General features: G+C 45.1%; 1 protein-coding gene across 4 annotated transcripts in view; it reads left to right on the forward strand.

Moving 5' to 3' along the window:
- The window catches only part of LOC114846787 (obg-like ATPase 1), a 34,028-nt gene that overhangs the window by 4,513 nt on the left and 11,072 nt on the right, over positions 1–18,443 (forward strand). For 3 of the 4 annotated variants that reach the window (XM_055504763.1, XM_029135856.3, XM_029135854.3), the window contains 5 exons: positions 1,694–1,837; positions 2,297–2,424; positions 10,810–10,985; positions 14,126–14,206; positions 14,559–14,656. In XM_055504763.1, the coding sequence (XP_055360738.1) occupies positions 1,694–1,837; positions 2,297–2,424; positions 10,810–10,985; positions 14,126–14,206; positions 14,559–14,656 (627 nt within the window). Of the gene's footprint in view, positions 1–1,693; positions 1,838–2,296; positions 2,425–10,809; positions 10,986–14,125; positions 14,207–14,558; positions 14,657–15,177; positions 17,575–18,443 lie in introns of those variants that run through there. The other variant, XM_055504764.1, reaches the window with a different exon arrangement.

Consider the following 18,443-nt stretch of genomic DNA (forward strand, 5'->3'; position numbering starts at 1 on the left):
TCTCGTTTCAGAGCTTATTGCACAAAGCTCCCGCCGGTGTCCAGTGTTTTCATTTCTCACCACAGCGGAGCCGCAGCTTCTTCCTGGTGTAAGGAGCAGAAATCACTGAGGGTTGTGGGCTGCCATGCCGCATTTGTGTCAAAGTACAGCTTGTCAGCCCTCTTATGGTTTCGTAATGAATGAACCATTCAGATGCCAGCCTGCTGTTAGCTGGGCGTAACTGAGCATTTTTCACACATATGGGGAAACTCAAGAGTGCGATTCAACCGACCTTGCAGCTTTTCTTACATTGAGGCCAGCGCATGCTTCTTACTGTCTAATAATGTCAAAAACAATATATATGAATATGTTTAAAGCAGGTGTCAGTAGTTATTAGAGTATCATACAAACAACTACATATATATTACAAATATTTATATATAAATAAAGAATAATAATGAAAATAAGTCTCTAGTTATTTCATACATTTCTGAGCTGCTTCTCTTGATTTTTATATCACTTTGGTCGACTGTGAGTTTCTTTCCCTTTGTGATGTCATGAAGAGAGCAGCGACAGGTTTCCTCCCAACAACACGTGGGCTTTGCTAACAACCGTCCTACGACTCAGCAGCTTGTAGCGTCGCCTTTGGGGGGCAATGACTTGAATTAATTGTAATCTTCCTGTATCACATGTCCTGTGGCTGCCAACGAGAACATATCATTAGTCCCGTCACCGTGTGATTCACAGTTTGTGCAGCGTGCTTGGTAAACATGGCGCTGGGCTCTGAGCCTGGACAACGCTTTTTAAAATCCCCCGACGAACTACAGACGTGTGCGTTGCAAATCTTTGGAAGTTTGAAAGTCACCTTCCGCTTTTTGTGTCCCTGACACACATTCACTTCTTCTAGGACACGTGGGTCAACGAGTCCATTGAAGGCGTTGACTCAAAGGCCATTAGAGCCTATGATGAAACAGTGACATCATTAACCAAAATGTCTCCTCCCTTTTTGAATGTGATTGTATAAGTGAGTTCCTTTAAACCTCCTGTGTTACGTCTGCATGGAAACTTTCTCTTTCACTATCGCTCTGACTGCTATTTTAGTTAGCGAGTCCTTTGCCGCATAGTTATTTAGATTATTGAGAAGAATTTAGACTCGACAATGGCTGTAATTGTTTTTCTTTGTTCCACAAGGTCACCCAAGACCCCCCCCCCCCCCCCCCTCCTCTCTTAGCCACGTTAGAGAAACAGTCCACCTATAGATAAGGAATTAATGCATGCCCTTTAGCAATCACAAGCAATTTCATGTCTACAGGACTTAGCAAACAGTCATTTCAATGTGAAGCACCAAGTGAGGGGGTAAAGTCCTGGATTACAGTTAACCGCCAAGCCATTATTACCCTTAGACACTTGCCATTGTCTGTAGATGTTGAGTACACTTGAGCAGCTTGTGCAGTAGAAAATAAATCTCTGTGATCACAACATGGAGCAGTGTTTGGCTGAATCAGGAATGCAATTTCCCCCTCTAGTCCAACGTACAGTTGAAGTATTACAGGATGATCTGACCTGATAATTGATGTATTATTTTTGTGGATTTCTTCCCGTAAACGGGAAAGACGCTCTTGCGTAAGTGCGTCGGGATAATTGGACGGAGCCATCGGGCTCGAGGCGCCAGCGGCTTCAGACCGACTGACCTTAGTGCTGTTTTGATTTCCAGGAAGTCGACCTTTTTCAACGTGTTGACAAAGAGTCAGGCTGCAGCTGAAAATTTCCCCTTCTGCACCATTGACCCAAATGAAAGCAGAGTGCCCATTCCAGATGAACGCTATGATTTCCTCTGCCAATTCCACAAACCTGCCAGGTATGGGGTCTCATCATTCACATATTATTCACACCTCAGCTCTGTAGTCTGTCACCGGCGCCCCGCTATAGGCATGAGAGGCCGTATAACAATGTTGTTGACATGTAGCTGCACGTTTTTTGTGTGACGTGTGATTGGCGCGATAAAGAAAAAGCTGATGCGACGGTATCACATGCTTACACAGGCTGTTAAAGCAGGTTGGCTTCCTACTGTACGCTGATAAAGCACCAGATAGACCTTTATTTGCTTGGGTTTGGTTGTTGACACCATGTTTTTTATTTCACAGTGATTATTTGTGAGGCAACTTATATGAAATATCATTTTATATTAAACTCTATTGTACTTCCTTTAATTGTTAACCTTGCAAGCATATTCATACTATACTCATACTAAGTGTATTATTATCCAATTCATTATATTTCTAAATAATCTGTGATCCTCCTTTATCTTGATTTGCAGCAAAATCCCAGCATTCCTTCATGTTGTCGACATCGCCGGCCTAGTGAAAGGGGCTCATGCTGGCCAAGGCCTGGGAAACGCCTTCCTGTCCCACATCAGTGCCTGTGACGGCATCTTCCACATGACACGTGAGTCCCGGGTCGAGTCCCGTCACATCGTGAGCATACAGTACGCGTTAATTCAACACATCTCGAACTGTTTCAGCAAAAACTGAGCATCACCGCCTTCAGCTGACTGAACGCTGTGCACAGACTCTAGTTAGTCGAGCTAAAACAGGCCGTGATGCTGCTGCTAGCGTCGCTGGCTGGGTCTGATATGCGTTACATATACTGTACATGGCGTCTGCCAACATCAACACAGCAGTCAGAATTAAGAGTCAGACCAGAACCTCACATTCCTACTGGGAGGCTCCCAGAAAGAGACTCACCAAAATGGGAAGTGAAAGGATCTGCGCCTGTTTTAAGCTTCACACAATCAATATCATATCCTGAGGTTTGGAGACATTCTGAGAGTGAGAAGGAGCAACGTTTCACTGAAATAAGCGTCTGGATGCCGCTTTTGATTAACTTCATGTACAGTTAAGGTAAGTTTGTCATCAATAAACATGTTTCATTTAGTGCTTTTCCATTCGCTTTATTACATCTATTAAGGCTACTACTGCACTAACTAATAATCTTCATAATAATTGCAGTAAAAATATGTAAATTAGGCAAGATAAGAAATCCTGAATCAGTTAGTTCAGCAGATCGGTGTCAGTCTGTGAGACCATCTTCAAAACGCTTCCCTCCTCCTGAATCCCTTTGTGTCACTGACATTTTTTTAAGCAATTAAAGTGTTACACGCTAGAATAATTCAAATTACAGCCGCTGAAATGAAAGCAGGGGCCTTTTAAAAATAGCAGAATTTGTTTACAGGGTGTACGCTGGTGTTGGCGTTGCCGCGGTGTGAAAGGAGCTCTGATTGGAGAGCCGGCGTTGGTGGGCGCGCAGCAGCTGGAAAGGACGGGTTAAGATTAAGGCCATTTTCCTATATTGTCCCGAAGTCGCGTCTGCGTTTCGCCGGCAAGTGTATTATTTCAGTCCCGTGCGTTTTCCAGGTAACCTTCCTTTGTGATAACTCAACTGGTTGGTGGGAAGTAGAAGTGGAAGACCACCCACAGCACGACTTGTAATGATTTACAGAGTGGGAAAAAGCTTGTTTATAGGACCAATATACCAATATAATTATAGCGCTTGTCTTATTCTTAACGAGCTTTTAAAACCTCATATTACAATGTTATTAAAAGTCTGTTCTACTCATTGAGTGAGTTTTATATGTACGTGGACATAATGAGACTTACATTACTACTACCTTATCATAAGTGTGGTTAAAACACCCGCGGTTCCGTTTTCATGTGGACCCAATGTATGGGCCAGACCCTCATCCAAAACCAGCCCCTTTGTTCCCAAATCTCACAAAGGAGACAAACCATTCGGAAATAGGATGATCGAAGGCTTCTCCTCCGCGTGTTTACATCCCTCCGCTCTGGCAGGCCATTGTTTCCACTCTCGTGAGGTCCTCGGAAACAATGCGGCATGTTTCACAAGTTAACCATTAAACATAGCTGGTTTTGTGTTGCAATTATATCTATCTGGTGTCAGGCGGGCTGCGACGCTGAAGCCACTGCTTTTATATATCTTGATTATATGGTTGTGGAAAATCCCACTTTTCTGCGTCGGGTGTCGTGTGTTTTGTTTTAGAATTAGTAGACGTGTGAACGATGAAGCCCTCATGAAGCAGATTTGAATCTGCTGAGGTCTGGAGGAGGTGTGATCGCTTCTACTGCATGTTCCTGACACTTCTGTCTATGAAAGTGTAGCTCACTGTCATGTTTTGTGTATTTGTTTGCTTGATTTATAAGTTGAAGAAGGACTTATATCGACCTGAAGCTAAAATAGCACCTTATTGAAAAGATTCCATTTTCCGAGGTGTATCCTAACTGGGTTTTCGAGCGCGTATGAATATTTTTCCAGCCATAATGACTTTGAATGGCTTGTGTAAACAGCGGATTTACTTTCAACAATACTTTCCAATAGCTATTAAGCGGCATGAAGACATCCTGAAAGCCGATTCTTTCGAATGCCTGGTGTTTCCTGGTCTCGCGAGCAAATGGTTTGCAGGCTAAGTGCTCCCAGTGCTTCTGCAGCGACTGGAACGCAGCTGGATCCTCGGCGTCTGAGGCGAGACACCGGCGCGTTCTACTCGGTTCACTCCTCCGTCCCCCGCGAGAACCTGCGCCAGCTCACCTGGCCGCATTCCCACACGTTTGGTTTCCAGCAATTAGCTTTCAGAAAGCTCTCACGGTTTCCCCATCACTGCATCAGTGTGGGTCCCTTCTAATGAAGTCCCATTTACTCAGTCAGAGTCGGGCCCTGAGATACTGCGGTGCAGCGCGCGTATTGTTAAGGAAGTAGCTGTGACAGTGAAGCCAAAGGTTGCTTGTGGTGCAGCTGCTTCCGTCACTGTGATTTTTACAGCGTGCAGCGCCTGAGCTTCTACCTCGGCTGTGGCTGCGTCTGCTTCACCAGAAAGTCTGTGCATGTCTTAAAATGATGGCAGTAGTTGTCAGTTAATACACCGAACCATTTAAAAGGCTGGGGTCACTTAGGTTTATATAATTTTACACAAAAAGCACAATTTGAGATAATGTTACATGTAACTACTGTAGTTTTTTTTTTAATATCTACATTGTTGTGCTGAGGCTCAATACAAACAGTACTTCTGAGTCGCAGTGGAATGTTGAGGTTCCTTCATGGCAGCAGAGCTTGAGTAGTAGCTTAACATAAAGGCTGGAGGGAAACAGCTGGAAACTATTTATCTGACTGTGGCATCAATCTCTTTATTAAATCACTTTATGTGTGTACAAATACCAAAATCTCTCTGCACTGGATTTTGCTTCACCACTTTAGTCCAGAGGACAATTTTACACACTTACAGACTTTTCATGACACAAATGGGAATCCGTTAACTGGGTGTTGACAGATCAAACCTGTTGATAAAGAGTGAGGGACTGAACTGGATTTGGCTGAACGCTGCGCGGTGTTTGTGTTTGGCTGCTGCTTCGTTCGGACAACAGCCCACGGTAATCGCTCACAGCGAACAAATCTAACTGATTGTTTAGCTACAGGCGCTGGGAGCAAACTGGATTGTCTATTCAGTCTATTGAGACTGAGATGATTTATGGCCAACCTGCCTCTGCGCTGACGCCAGTGATGGCCGCCCTCCAGGAACTCTGCCTTATCACTCACCAACTTACGAATTCTCCAACTTGACAAACATCCAACATGTGTCAGCCAGCTCAGTGACTTCCATGTTTGTGAGAGTCTAAACAGATCAGTCACTGAGTGAGTTCATCAGCTATTCGGTCTCCAGTTGCTGCGTTTATGTAGTCATTAAAAAACACAAACGCTCGATTCTATTTCTGCAAAAAATGGTTTTGCAAAGGTTCAGAAAATATGCAGGACATTTGAATAACGAATGTTCAGCATTGCAGATAATCAAATGCATTTCTAAGGTTTATAAGAAAATACGCCCGGCTTTGTTTTCATTGGCACCAACCCAGTGAATAAAGCAACTTGTCTTTCACTACTGAATTCTTTTTGACTTTCTCTTTGTGATGCGTAAAAGAAGAAGTATTTTAAAAAGCTTCCTTGTTTTTGTCACATGGCGTGTGACTCACTGTTGTTTTCAATAACTGTTGGATGTTTGTAAAGGTTTACGTAACAGTGGAAAAGTTACCGTAGTAACAGGCTTTTCACGCCACGACTGTCGTTGTTGTTGTTGTTGTTACTAGACTTTTTATTGACAGTTGCACCAGATGCTTCGACCTTATTTGAATCTGCGTTTATTTCATTTTCTATTGGTGACAGCTTTTAACGCCTTTAACGTTTGTGACTTGTGCCGGTTTTACGTTCTCACAAACGATGGGTAGATGTGCAGAACTTCAGTTCTTCATGCTTCGCCATAAACAACGTGAACCAGCATCACTTCCCACGCAATATTGAGCAAATCAACACTTTTTCCTCATGACAGTCCCCACTGGGTCTTTGCACATTTCCCTTAAGCTGTTACTATTTAGGAAAATAATAATATGGCATCTTATATCAGTATTGAATGTTTTTCTTGGTCTGTGCGTGATTTTATATGTTCGCTGTGTTTCAACCACTGCGGTTCCTCCTGGAGCTCAGTCGCTCGGCTGCAGGGATCATCCTCCCTTTGTGCGTTTCCCGGGTGTGTTGAGGTGCTGTCACAGCATTTAAATGAGCATTTTGCTTCAGCCAGAATGAAGAGTTTTTGTCAGCCTCCACTCATCGTGGATGATTAGAGCAAAATGTCTACCCATCTTGACTGGAGATCGCCACAGCTCCAGATAACATGCTCAGTGATTGAAGGTCGCAATATTTTGAATTCTAATGGGGCTGCAAGATGAATTGCCTGAAATAGACTGTAGAATCTTCCTGCTTCCTCCTCGTGCCCCCCTTGCCTGTCCGCTGTGAAAAGAACCACTGGGAATGGCAAGGCCCGATGATCATAGAATTATTGGATGGTGATTCTAAACCCTTCAAAGAGGAGTTGCTATGGAGATCTCGTTCCAAACTGTGAAATGATTCACCTTTGAAAGGCTGGAGGGCCTGAAAGCTGAACACATCATTGTTCAGGTGGCGGTTGGTTAGGAAATTGCTGGTGCCTGTGCAATCAGCAGCACTATAGTAGTTAAGGATCTAAAAAGGTTTGTTCTCTGAATGATGTGGGACAACAGTGGCGTGCATATGACGGTTCCTTTCAATCAAGGCACTTTCATGCTCCGGAGTTTAACCAAATAAATGGACTGACAGAGGTTAAGCTAATGATAAGGGAATTCACACTGTTTTCTGTTTTCAGCCAGAGTTCATGGAAACCGAAGCCGGTTCAGCGGTGCGTTCAGGGAGCAGGCCAGTCTGAGTGGCCGCCCCCCCTACGCGTGGCTTTGTTTTCCCTTTTCCAGCCAGTGATTTCAAGCGTTGTTGAGAGCTGCACCTTAAATACCCAGTCTGGGGCGACACACTGCACTGACATTACACTGGAATTGGAGCCACCTTGTTAGATACCGATATTCATAGCGCCGAGCGCTGTGATTTCACCGTGATCTATTTTGAAAGATGGGATTATGTAGAAAACATGAGTGTATCGCGGGGGGACATAAACCCACAATTTTCTGGTGTCAAGCTACTTTTTAGCAGCCAATGTATTTGCCGTAATTGACATACGCAAAGAAACAAGACTGGGTACGCCACAAACTCTGTTACAGGAGCGGCATACGACAAATTGCCGTATCAAATAGCTGTAAATTCATGTATCCTAAAACGAGTGTCAAGACGATATTTCTTGAAAGAACATAAATGCCCTTGTGTGCATTGCCAAAGTTTTTAATGCTGGGAAGACGTCCATAATGTGCCATTCCTGACAGACTCATAAAATAGCTTTTACTGCTCTGAATACCAGGAGAATTGCGGCACTGAGTTTGCATGAACATTTTAAAAGCAGCGTGAGGAATGCAAGTTCTTTAGATGTGCTCTTACCCATCTTGCATGTGAAAACATGCACAGGAAGTTAGAAGTCAATGAATACTGTAATTTACCTGAATTATGTTGACCACATATCTTCCCAGGCAGCAGCATGAGAGGAAGCAGCTCAATCCGTATTGATCTTGACGCGGCTCGGAGGACTGAGGCGTTGTCTGGGCACCTGACAGGAACGTAATGACACGCCGGAAGGAAGCTGGGGTTCACCGCCGTCGATGTTAAACTTGTGCTAACTTAAAAAAAAGGAAGCTAGCCTAAGATTTATGGAGTTATGGGGCTTCACCGTCTCAGTCTAAGCTAGCCTGCGGTGCCGCTGTTAGCCTCTAGCCTCGCAGATTTAGCCTGATCCCCAGACAGGACCCTGAACGCACCACTCAGCCTCCAGTGATCTGTATGATCCTTTTGTTCTGCCAATAAAGAAGCACCTGTTAATAGTGTCTTCAAGAAATGAAGCCGTAAAGATTAACTGGTGAGACGGACCTGGCTCGAGCCCCTTTATTCTTCTTTGTGTGTTTTTACTGGGTTGCGCGTGGCTTTATGTGGCGCCGCGGCCTCCGCAGAGCCCCCGTGCACCGGCCCAGTCCTTTTAAAGGACTAATTGTGGACGTTGCCCCCTCAGATTTCTCGCTCCCCTTTAACATTGTGCTCCTGTTCTCCGGCGCCGAGCCTTGAATGGGCGGCAGAATATGCGAATGTTAAATTAGGCGAAATTAATTAAAGCAAATTACTCTGGAATACGTGGTCGTCAGAACAGAGTGTCAGCTGATAACTAAAGAGTGAGTGATCAGCTGCTCCTATTCTGTGAAAACCTCTTTGGATGTTTGATTTATCAGCTGTTCATTAAGATATATAACCATTTTTAGAAACTGTTGATTAGTTATTTCACAAAGAATGTGTTGAAAATTATTGTCCAGATAATAAAACCTCTTCACGTCTAATTAATATGAATGTGAAATTCAGACATTTATGCATTTTCCACAATGTATCAAAACTGTACATCATGATTGTTTGTAATGCATGTATATTCTTGCAGCTAACGAAATGATTACATTGCATTATATTTCCTCAGTTCATGCCGACACAATAGCAAATTTTCATTCCAATCAGCGCTGAACAGGGAGCTGGTAAATTGGAGCAGCAAAACAATAATTCCACTGATTAGCCCCTTTCTGTGTGGTGTAAGTGAACTGTTTATACTGTGGAGTACCTCTGCAAGAGGAGAGGAACCAAAACAGCCTGATTAGGCAAAGAGTAATTGGATAAGTTCGTTTTGCCACGAGGACAACGCGCGGGATGACAGCTTGCACAAAAGTTCACAGCGTCTGTCGACTTGCGTGAGCTGCCGCACGAGTCGGCCGGCGGCGGATCCGCGGTCGGGTCTCGTTTCGCCGTGGAGTCGCGCGACTGATGAGCGTTGCTGCCGTATCGACGGCGCCATGTGCTGAGTGGAGGCCGTAATCTTTGTGTATGGAAGTTTCTGGGATTGATGGGCCACTGTTTACAGCATTCTCCCACATGAAATGCATCGGCGTGCCGCCGTGTTAGCACAACGGCTAATGCAATTTTCAGTCAAGTTGATCCTCTGTGAGACACGAACGCTTGTAAACTCCCGTTCAGGCTGTTCGGTGCAGTAGCTGCAGCTCTGACGTCTAGAGATGCCGGGATGTGATGCATGGGTGCAGAATGCAGCTCTGCTGTTTCCCGCGCGTTTCGCCGCCGGGACTTGTCGAGGGACGAGGCCGGCGGTTTGCTGATGCCCTCGTGACGCCGTCATCTCACCTGTCAGCGGCCCCTGACGCGCTCAGGTGTCAACACGTGGCTGCGGCTTGTTGGAGACGTTTACATTCCGCACGCATTGTCCTTCAACACGGCAATATTTAAATGGGAGTCATGGTTCTCCTGACATCTGCCTTCCTGCTGATTGAGGCGGCCTTCCCATTATGCCGCCGTGACTTTTACAAGTCCCTGTTGTTGATGGATTCAGGAAGGTGTGTACTTTACCTGAGTAGTTACATTTCCTGCCTCAAAAGAGTTTATATAAACAACACATTATTCACTTTAGAAACATTTCAGAAATAATCATGTGTGTATTTGTACTGTCCTACTTTTTCCATAAGCGCTGGTGGAAAATAAACCAGCCGCATTGAATTGGTTGTAAATGAGAGAACATATTGGCGTAGGATTCAAGGGGATTAGTCCACTACAGTTGCCACTGGTGATGTTAAAGGCTGCGTCTGTGATGTGACAGATGTACACCCCTGTCTCCCCCGCCCTCACCCCCGAGCTCTGCTGGAGAATCAGAAGGAGTTGTGAGAGCCACTGCTGGCTAAATGCTCCGCTTCAGAGCCTCATTACCTAATCACCAGCACAGACACAGCCAAGACACAAATGATTAGGGGACGACTGTTCAATTCATAGATTGTTACTTGCTTTTTTTTCTCTTTTTTGAATCATATTCAGTTTTATTTGTTTCTGATATTGTTATTTAATGGCTAATTGTTTTTAGGCCTCGCTGACAGACAAGCCTGTCGCGCTGCACTTAAAGCCGGTTTTAATGGAACTAACTTTGACACTGCGAGCTGTTTTTTTACAGGTCTGACACATGCACACCGAAAAGGAGAGATTTAATATATTCCAGAATATTTTATCATATTTGTTATGACTTCCCTGTGGCTGCCACTGGGCTTTTTTATGAGGATGCTTATTTTTCCCATATTCTCTGCAGAGGCTAATGATTTTTTTTTTCTCGACTTTACATTTGATCTCAACAAGTCAATGCCATTGATTCTGCAGCTCTGATCCTGCTGCTTGTTCAAATAATATTTACCTAAAGCGCTGTTTTTGTTTGGGGGGGGGGTGAAAAAAAAAAGAATTGTGTAGTGATGCTCTTTTGTGTGTGTCCCATCGCTGCAGGTGCTTTTGAAGACGAGGACATAATCCATGTTGAGGGGACAGTGGACCCGGTGAGGGATATGGAGATCATCCACGAGGAGCTGAGGCTGAAAGATGAGGAGATGATCGGCCCCATTATTGACAAGCTAGAGAAGGCGGCCATTAGAGGCGGTGACAAGAAACTCAAACCCGAATATGTGAGTCAATGTCCCAGCAGGCCCTTTGCTTTCCCTCACAGCACGGCACAAATAATAACCCTCCCACACACATGGACGAGGAGAAAAAAAAAGTATATGTTTTTTTAATCTCCCTCCAATAGGTCTCACCCCTCCCCCTGCCCCATTTTCCCTTTCTGGAATTGAAAGTGATCAGGGGTCAGGGGTTTTCTGCTGTAGAAATCATTAATAGAGAGTTACTTATTCAGCTGCTGACCCTGGGTCACAGCACTGGGCTAATGAAAGTGTTTCCACACAGCTCTTTTCATCTAAAGTAATACTCAAATCATGGAACAGCTCTTGCTCATGCTCATACACCTACAGCAGCTCAGGAAATTGTGTAAGGCCATAAAGTGGGTGACACCGAAGCCTATACCTCGCCATGAATACTATAAATGTTTAGGATATTCTCTGACAGAAGATTGGCAGCCGTGTGCAGCGAGGTGCAGGGTAAAACGCGGGGCGAGACGAGACGAGACGAGAGGGGGATCAAAACACGCGAGCGCGCACACATCCGGGCGCTCGCATTGTTAGGGTAATGAGGCCGAGCGGCCGCCTCGAGCGGCGGCGGCGCGGCTGCAGGCGTCTCGTGATGCTGCAGCAGGATGGGATGGGCCGGCACGCGAGGGGACCCGGCCTTTCACTCGCCCAATTTCAGGCCTCCGCGCACCGAGGCTCTGACCACTCATTACGCTAACAAGAGGGGCTATTTCACCTGCTGTAGAGGCCCGTGCTTGGCTGTATCAACCCCCCACCCCCCCTCCTCAACTACCCCCCCCCCCCCCAAAGCCCACAACACTTCCCCACACCCCTGCAGCCCCACAGACAGGAGCCTTTCAGGCTAGGCAGGTGGCCGCTTACGCACATAATCGCTAACAATTTTAGGCAATGAATAAAAATGATCTACATTACTTGTCAGAGGTTGTGCACACGTCGTCAAGTGAGAATCTATAGAAGGCCTCTTTAGACGGCGAAGAATAGTGCTTATCAAAGACTGCACCAAGCTTTTAGATAAAGGGGGGGGGGGGGGGGGGGGGGGGGGGGGTGATTGTCTCACAAGCTGAGCCTGGCATTTGGCAATGCTCAGCTGCAGAACTCTATATGCATCAGTCCAGTGTCTGCCACTGGGGTAAAAATAAGGAAAATACTGAGCAGCTGCTTATAATATGATTATTCTTTACTAAGTAACTTAATAAAATCTAACTGAACGTTTGTCATTACATTTTTTGATTTTTCGAAAGAGCTTTCGTGAGAACAATTTCTTTCTTTATCATATGGGCATCAGCCTACTTTCACATTCCTAATTCTCTTGATGCATTACATTATGCTGGTTCACTGACTTGCACTAAGCTGCCTCCATAGATTTAAACACGAATATTGTCATTGTGACAGTGAACGAAAATGGAATCAACAAGTAAATTACGAAAAAAATATATATTGAAGCAAAACAAAAAATGTTGAATCTGTCAAATAAATGCATTCAACTGAGATGAGAGCATTCGTTGTTATGACCGCTATAGAAAGCACATGAAGTTAGTACATCTGGCCTCTTTGTTGATGTACTTCCTGCTTTAACGGGATGAGACGAGCCAAAACACAAGGGGATAATTAACATGGTAAAATAAGAAAGTACCCCAGTTAGGGACTCGTCTGACAGGCAGGAGGTCAAGTTAATGAAACGGAGAAAATCTGAGATCTCATTCATGTTGTGCTTAAGAAAATGGGCCTTCAGAAACAATCAAATGAGAAATTTTGAATTAATTGTAAAATAGTAAATTAGAGCTCAGTCTCTGGGAGGCTGCGAGTGCAGCAGGGCACAGCTCATATTTATGCATATTTCATAAGACTTAAATCTATTTTTCCGCCGCTGTGTTTACAAGAACAATGTGTCATCGCTTTTGTCTGCACGAATCCTCCGAATCCCCAACCTCACAAAACAATAATAAGAAGCCGGCCCACCAGCGGCGCTTCACGGTGGCAGGCGTATGTGTTTGACCCCTGTGGGACCTATATGCCTTTTATTAACACCTGCCTGTTAGAGCAGCGCTGCACGGCGGCTGCGAGCTGATGAGGGAAACCTGGAGCGGGTTCAGCCTGTGTCACTGGCCGTTTGCTGTTTCCATTTCACAGATGATTAATCTCTCTGTGAAGACTTGGGCCGGCGCAGGCGGAGTGTATGCAGCTCTTCCTGCGCTCTCTCCCGCTGGCTGCACTCTGGCTGCCTGACTAAAAGGCCTTTAGAATTCCTGTGGAGAGAGATGTGCAGAGAGTGAATGCAGCTGGCTGGGGGTCAGTGTGTGGAGCTTTTTCTGCCATTGTGTAATTGAGGCTCTGGCAGGATTTTTTCCTCAGTTCTTTCAAAAGGGAGTATGATTGTGAAGTGCTGCAAGGGTTTGGGGAGGGAAAAGGAGGTAGGGGGAGTGTTGCAGGGGGTGGGGGAGTTTTTATATGAAGGGGGAGGTCAAGTTGACAGGAACAAAAAGAATGTGTTCCGCTAATTTCTGTGGGGCTGGATCAACAATAATAGGCTCAATTTCTTTATTACAAATTGTATAACTACCTCCCTCCCATTTTCCCACCCTTTTCCGCTTCCAGATCCTGTCAAGACCCAGTCTTGCCTGTGGTCTCAACCCACAAGTACCTCAGTAATGAATGTGGCATATATAGCGGGAAATGCTCAATATTTTCTCCAGAAGAAACAGTGAATAATTAGCTCTGTACCTCGCGAGTGCTTATTCAGTATGACTACATTCTGCAAAGTGCCTGAGGAAGGACCAATAATTTACACCTAACGAACCAACTTCCAATTAGTTCCCTGCTCTTTCCAATTTTGTATCCTCTCTCTAGCCTTTTCATTAAATGGTCCCGGTGGAATATTGATGTATAAGACGGCGACACCCCCGAAGGCATTTTGTCATGATTTACCGGAGGGAAGGGGGTCTTGTGCGTGCCATCCCCGTCAAACCCGGGCCACTCCTGCCTAAATGCGCACACAGCCATTGTTCACTTTGGCATCAGGATGCCATGCGTTTAGGAAATAATTACCCCATACCCTGCTGGGTTTATACTCTTTTTCATCTCCTTTAATGGCTTCTTGTTCATTCTCTTTTAACCCCAAACAGGACGTTATGTGCAAAATCAAGAGCTGGGTAGTGGATGAAAAGAAACACGTCCGCTACTACCGCGACTGGAACGACAAGGAGGTGAGCTTTGATGATGAAGTCCAACGTATGAATGGGATTTATGGTGCTCATCTTTTCATCTGACCTAAAAGTGCAACCGCTGTTCCCTTTCGTTTTGTTCTTTTCATGCAACACGTCCTTTGTGTAAATGAGAAGTTACTATTATGAGTGTTTCACTGGTTGTGTGATATATTTTTTTACGAGCTAATGACATGTGGCCGTGCTGATTTTGATTTAAAGACTTTACAGACGCCCCCCACGGCGTCTATACACCAGGCTGAGACTTGATTTGGCTTCACTTATCTCTGTTGGCCTCAAAGGCGACTTTGGAAAGTTTGTTCCTCACTGCTCGCCTCGTGTGTCTTTGTCACAGATTGAAGTGTTGAACAAATACTTGTTTTTGACATCCAAACCGATGCTTTACCTCGTTAACCTCTCCGAGAAAGACTACATCAGGAAGAAGAACAAATGGTGAGTGTTTCGCCGAGCGTCAGGTGTTATTGACTTAATGCCCTCATTAATCGTCATTGTACTTGTGTGGATGATCTTCAGTTAACGCTTACGTCTGCGTGCGTCTGCGCATGCGCATGCAGAGACATCAGCTCTGTGTGTGTGTGTGACATCACTAATCTGCTGGTACCTGCTGACAGAGTCGATCCCAGACTCCTCCTTGAAGCTCATGCTTCACATTTTGGATTTCCACAAAAACAAATATATGGACGCTCAAATTCAAAGTGGAGTAACTCATCATCTGGAGATGTCCAGTAAATCACGTGGACGGCGGCCCTCAGATGTTACAACATCGACTGGGATTGCTTTGCTCTGGTGCTGTTGCTCAAGTAGCTTCATAAGTTTCACTCCGGCTGATGGGATTCCCACAAATCGCCGTGACAACTGGATGGGGCTCGTAGGACGTAACACGCACACGCGAGGGGGGGGGGGTTCAGGTTTTTGATACTAACACCCAGTGTCTTGTGCTTCTTGCTTTGCAGGTGCAGCTGTCTTTGTGACGTCAGCTGTCTTTGTGGAGGCTGCTGTTCGGCCTGCGTTACATTTAATAGGGCGACTTCTGCACTTGTTTGGTCAATAACACCAACTTTTCCAATTACCCTGATGACTGTGATGTCATTCCACTGTTTGTTTTTTTTTCTACCTCTCGCTACTTGGCAACGTTGTACCGCGTGGAAGTTTGCCTGTTTACCTGTAGCTGTTGTTAAAATTTTCCCGACACGAAAGTCTGCCTGTCAGACGAACAGGAGCAGGAAAACTCATAAATCAATGTGATTCATGTGATGCGGAACAGCCGTCATCGAGGGGGAAGAGACTTTTTTTTTATTGTGTGCGCGCATTTTCTTTTAACTGTGCGAAATGCAATAAATCTCCGAGCGTTTTACGCAGACACAAACAGTAGTGCTCAGGTGTCCCGAGGGCGCCGCCATGAACAATGCCCACATCAAAGTGTTGATGGGTGACAAGTGATGAGTCACTTCCCTTGTCCAGAGCGGAGCTCACACCTGTATGGAGATGATTACAGGTAGATCTAGCTGGCCCTAATTGTACAATAAATGCTGCTCTCAGCTCTAATGGCAGCCAGTCTGCGGCAGAGACGCCAGACTGCCATTTGGCTGTCGCCATGCTCCTGTGTTTTTCCACCAGCACAGTTGAGATGATGATACGGTTAAGGACTATTCAAAGCAAACAGCAAGACAAATTGCAATCTCAGCTTTTAATGTGCTGGAGGAAAGAAGGTGAATCCTAGAATGAGGCAAATAAGCCAATTTTATCGGTGTCTCTCTAGACACCTATTCAGACCATTCAGTACCTGCTCGTTTGCATCCTGTACAGCTTTGTGTGTGCTGTGTTGTCAAGTGCGCTCTTTCAGCCAGACTTTAAATTGACGCTATTAATTATAATGAATTACTTCACTAGGCAATATTTCTTGATTTTAACACATGAAAGTTAGCTGAAATAGCGGGGCTGCAGAAACAAATTTGGGCACACACAGGAGATAACAGCGTTTTTATAAGGCCGTCCAGAAACAGGGCATTGTAAAACAGATCATCCTGTTTAGAGTATGGGAAGCACATAGCAAGCTGCCCTTGTTTAGACAAGAATACACACTATTAGCTTTAGCAAGCCATCATTAATGGGGGGATCAGACGAGGAGCAAGGCCTCCTTTCATCCCCAGGTTCTCTGCTGGAGACAGTACATCATTTACTGTTGAGAGGAGCACATGGCTCCAATCCTATACAGTGTATGTGTATGAGAATGCGTCCATGTGCATGTTTGAAGTCTGTTTCAGAGGCGACTCCATGCTCATTTGGATGCTGGCGTAATTGCGGTGTGGAGATCAAAGGCGCGCTGGCCGAGTGATGTTCCAGAGGAGACTTTACCACACAGCCCTCTCCTCTGTGCAGAGGGGGCCGCCTGCTGCTCGCCGCTCCCCTCTCCCCTCCAGCCATGCACTGCCCCCTGCACATCCCCGCTCGTAAAAAATGATTAAGGCCGCATTTGTCATGTGTTTATGACTGAGAGGCATTGCGTGATAGGGAATGGCATCTACAAGAGTCTATCGAGAGGCTTTCTCCCCGTTCCTCGGCGTCAGCGAGCTGCCGGGAAGACTTTTCCTCTGCACCGCATACCATAGTTTGTGTGTTAGAGAGGGTCATTAGAGCACTGTTGATGATGTGGTGACTGCAGCCTGCCCAGTGTTGCTGTGTTTTCACTTGCCAGTTCAGATATTGTTTATTTTACGTGCTCGCGCCCTCATCGCGTTCATCAGTCTTTATGTCTTTTAACAGGCTTCCTATCAGATATTCATTTTAATCCACCGAGATCTGAGAGCAGTCACTTTTTGTACTGTAATGGCCGGAGATTCAGCTGAGAATCCTCCACGTATGCTGTGATGTTTTTCTTTCTTGTCATTTTTTCTTTCCTTTTTCTCGTCTCTTGGACAATGTGCATTAAAGTAAATTGGTCCCTCTTAAGTAGATGAGTTGACCTTTAAGGAAACCAGCAAGCGTGACCTGTCTGTGAGTGCCTCTGCGGTGTGGGTTCTCCTGGTGAGTGTAAGAACTGCAGGGTACCACTGCTTGAAGCTTTTATTAAGTGTCTGTGCAAGTGTTTGAGCGTGAGCGTGAGTGTGTGTGAGTGTGCACGTGCTTCTGGATTTGTTTATCTGCAAGCAAATATGTGTGTGTGTGTATATTTAGGCATACACTTGTGTCTTTATATAGAATTTGCTTATTAGACTCATGTTTAATCGCTACTATGATTAATGTACAGGAGGCATCTCTGTGTAAACCCACAACTAAAAAAAAACATTGTCATTTTTTTCATTTTCGAGCAGTTTCTTATTAATGATATAATAAAAACATGTCTCCATGCACTAAGAGAGTTAACACTGTTTGACAAGTCCCATCATAATCTCTGCTGAATCAGTGATGTCGTCATGACCCAGTTACTCAACAGACAAACTATGAATCAATCCACTCCTGAAACTAGACTCCACCAAATGCATAGTTTACTGTTACCTCATCGCTTGCATGCGATTTGTAAAACCTTGGCGTCTGCGTTTTAGGGGTTTCGTCTTGTCGTGCCGCTTCCTGCCAGGACAAGGAACGTCCGTTCTGCCCCTGTGGTGAGGTGTCACTGGTGACTAATGCAGTGAAAGCATGAAGCAACATCTTCGCTGCTTAGTTCGAAGGGATCCGACCACAGTTCAGGAATGATGAGGGAAGCAGGAAGATGTTTTCAGTGAGTGCAGTCCCCTGCTTGGCCTGTAGGGGGAGCTTTGGCAATTAAAGTAAAGGAGCCAGTGGCAGCCGCTGTCAGTTGCCTTAACTTACGCCTATTTGTTCATGCATGGTTCACACAGATCCTGTGGAGACATGATCATTTTTTTGCACAGCTTTTAGTACAGCTTTGACTTTTTTTGTTTTGTGTTAAAGAATCACATCAATGTTAAGTGTAGATTTTATATTTCTAATCTTTTGACAAACAGCCAGTCATTTCTAGTAAAAAAGGAGGGGGGGGGGGGCTCTGATGATTCAATGAAAGCCACTTTAAGAAAGCAGTCGCTGCAGCCCACTTCAGCTACTCCAAACCATAATTCCCATAAACACAGCTGAAACTTTATTGAGTGCAAAACCACTGGCTCCATCCAAGTTTTTAGGAACTACTCTGTAGACGGAGTTCACTTTACAGAGCTGTGTGGGAGATATACAATAACTGGCTCCCTTTTTATTTTTTATCTGC

This window comes from Betta splendens, chromosome 21, assembly GCF_900634795.4.
Source record: "Betta splendens chromosome 21, fBetSpl5.4, whole genome shotgun sequence".
Lineage (NCBI taxonomy): Eukaryota > Metazoa > Chordata > Actinopteri > Anabantiformes > Osphronemidae > Betta > Betta splendens.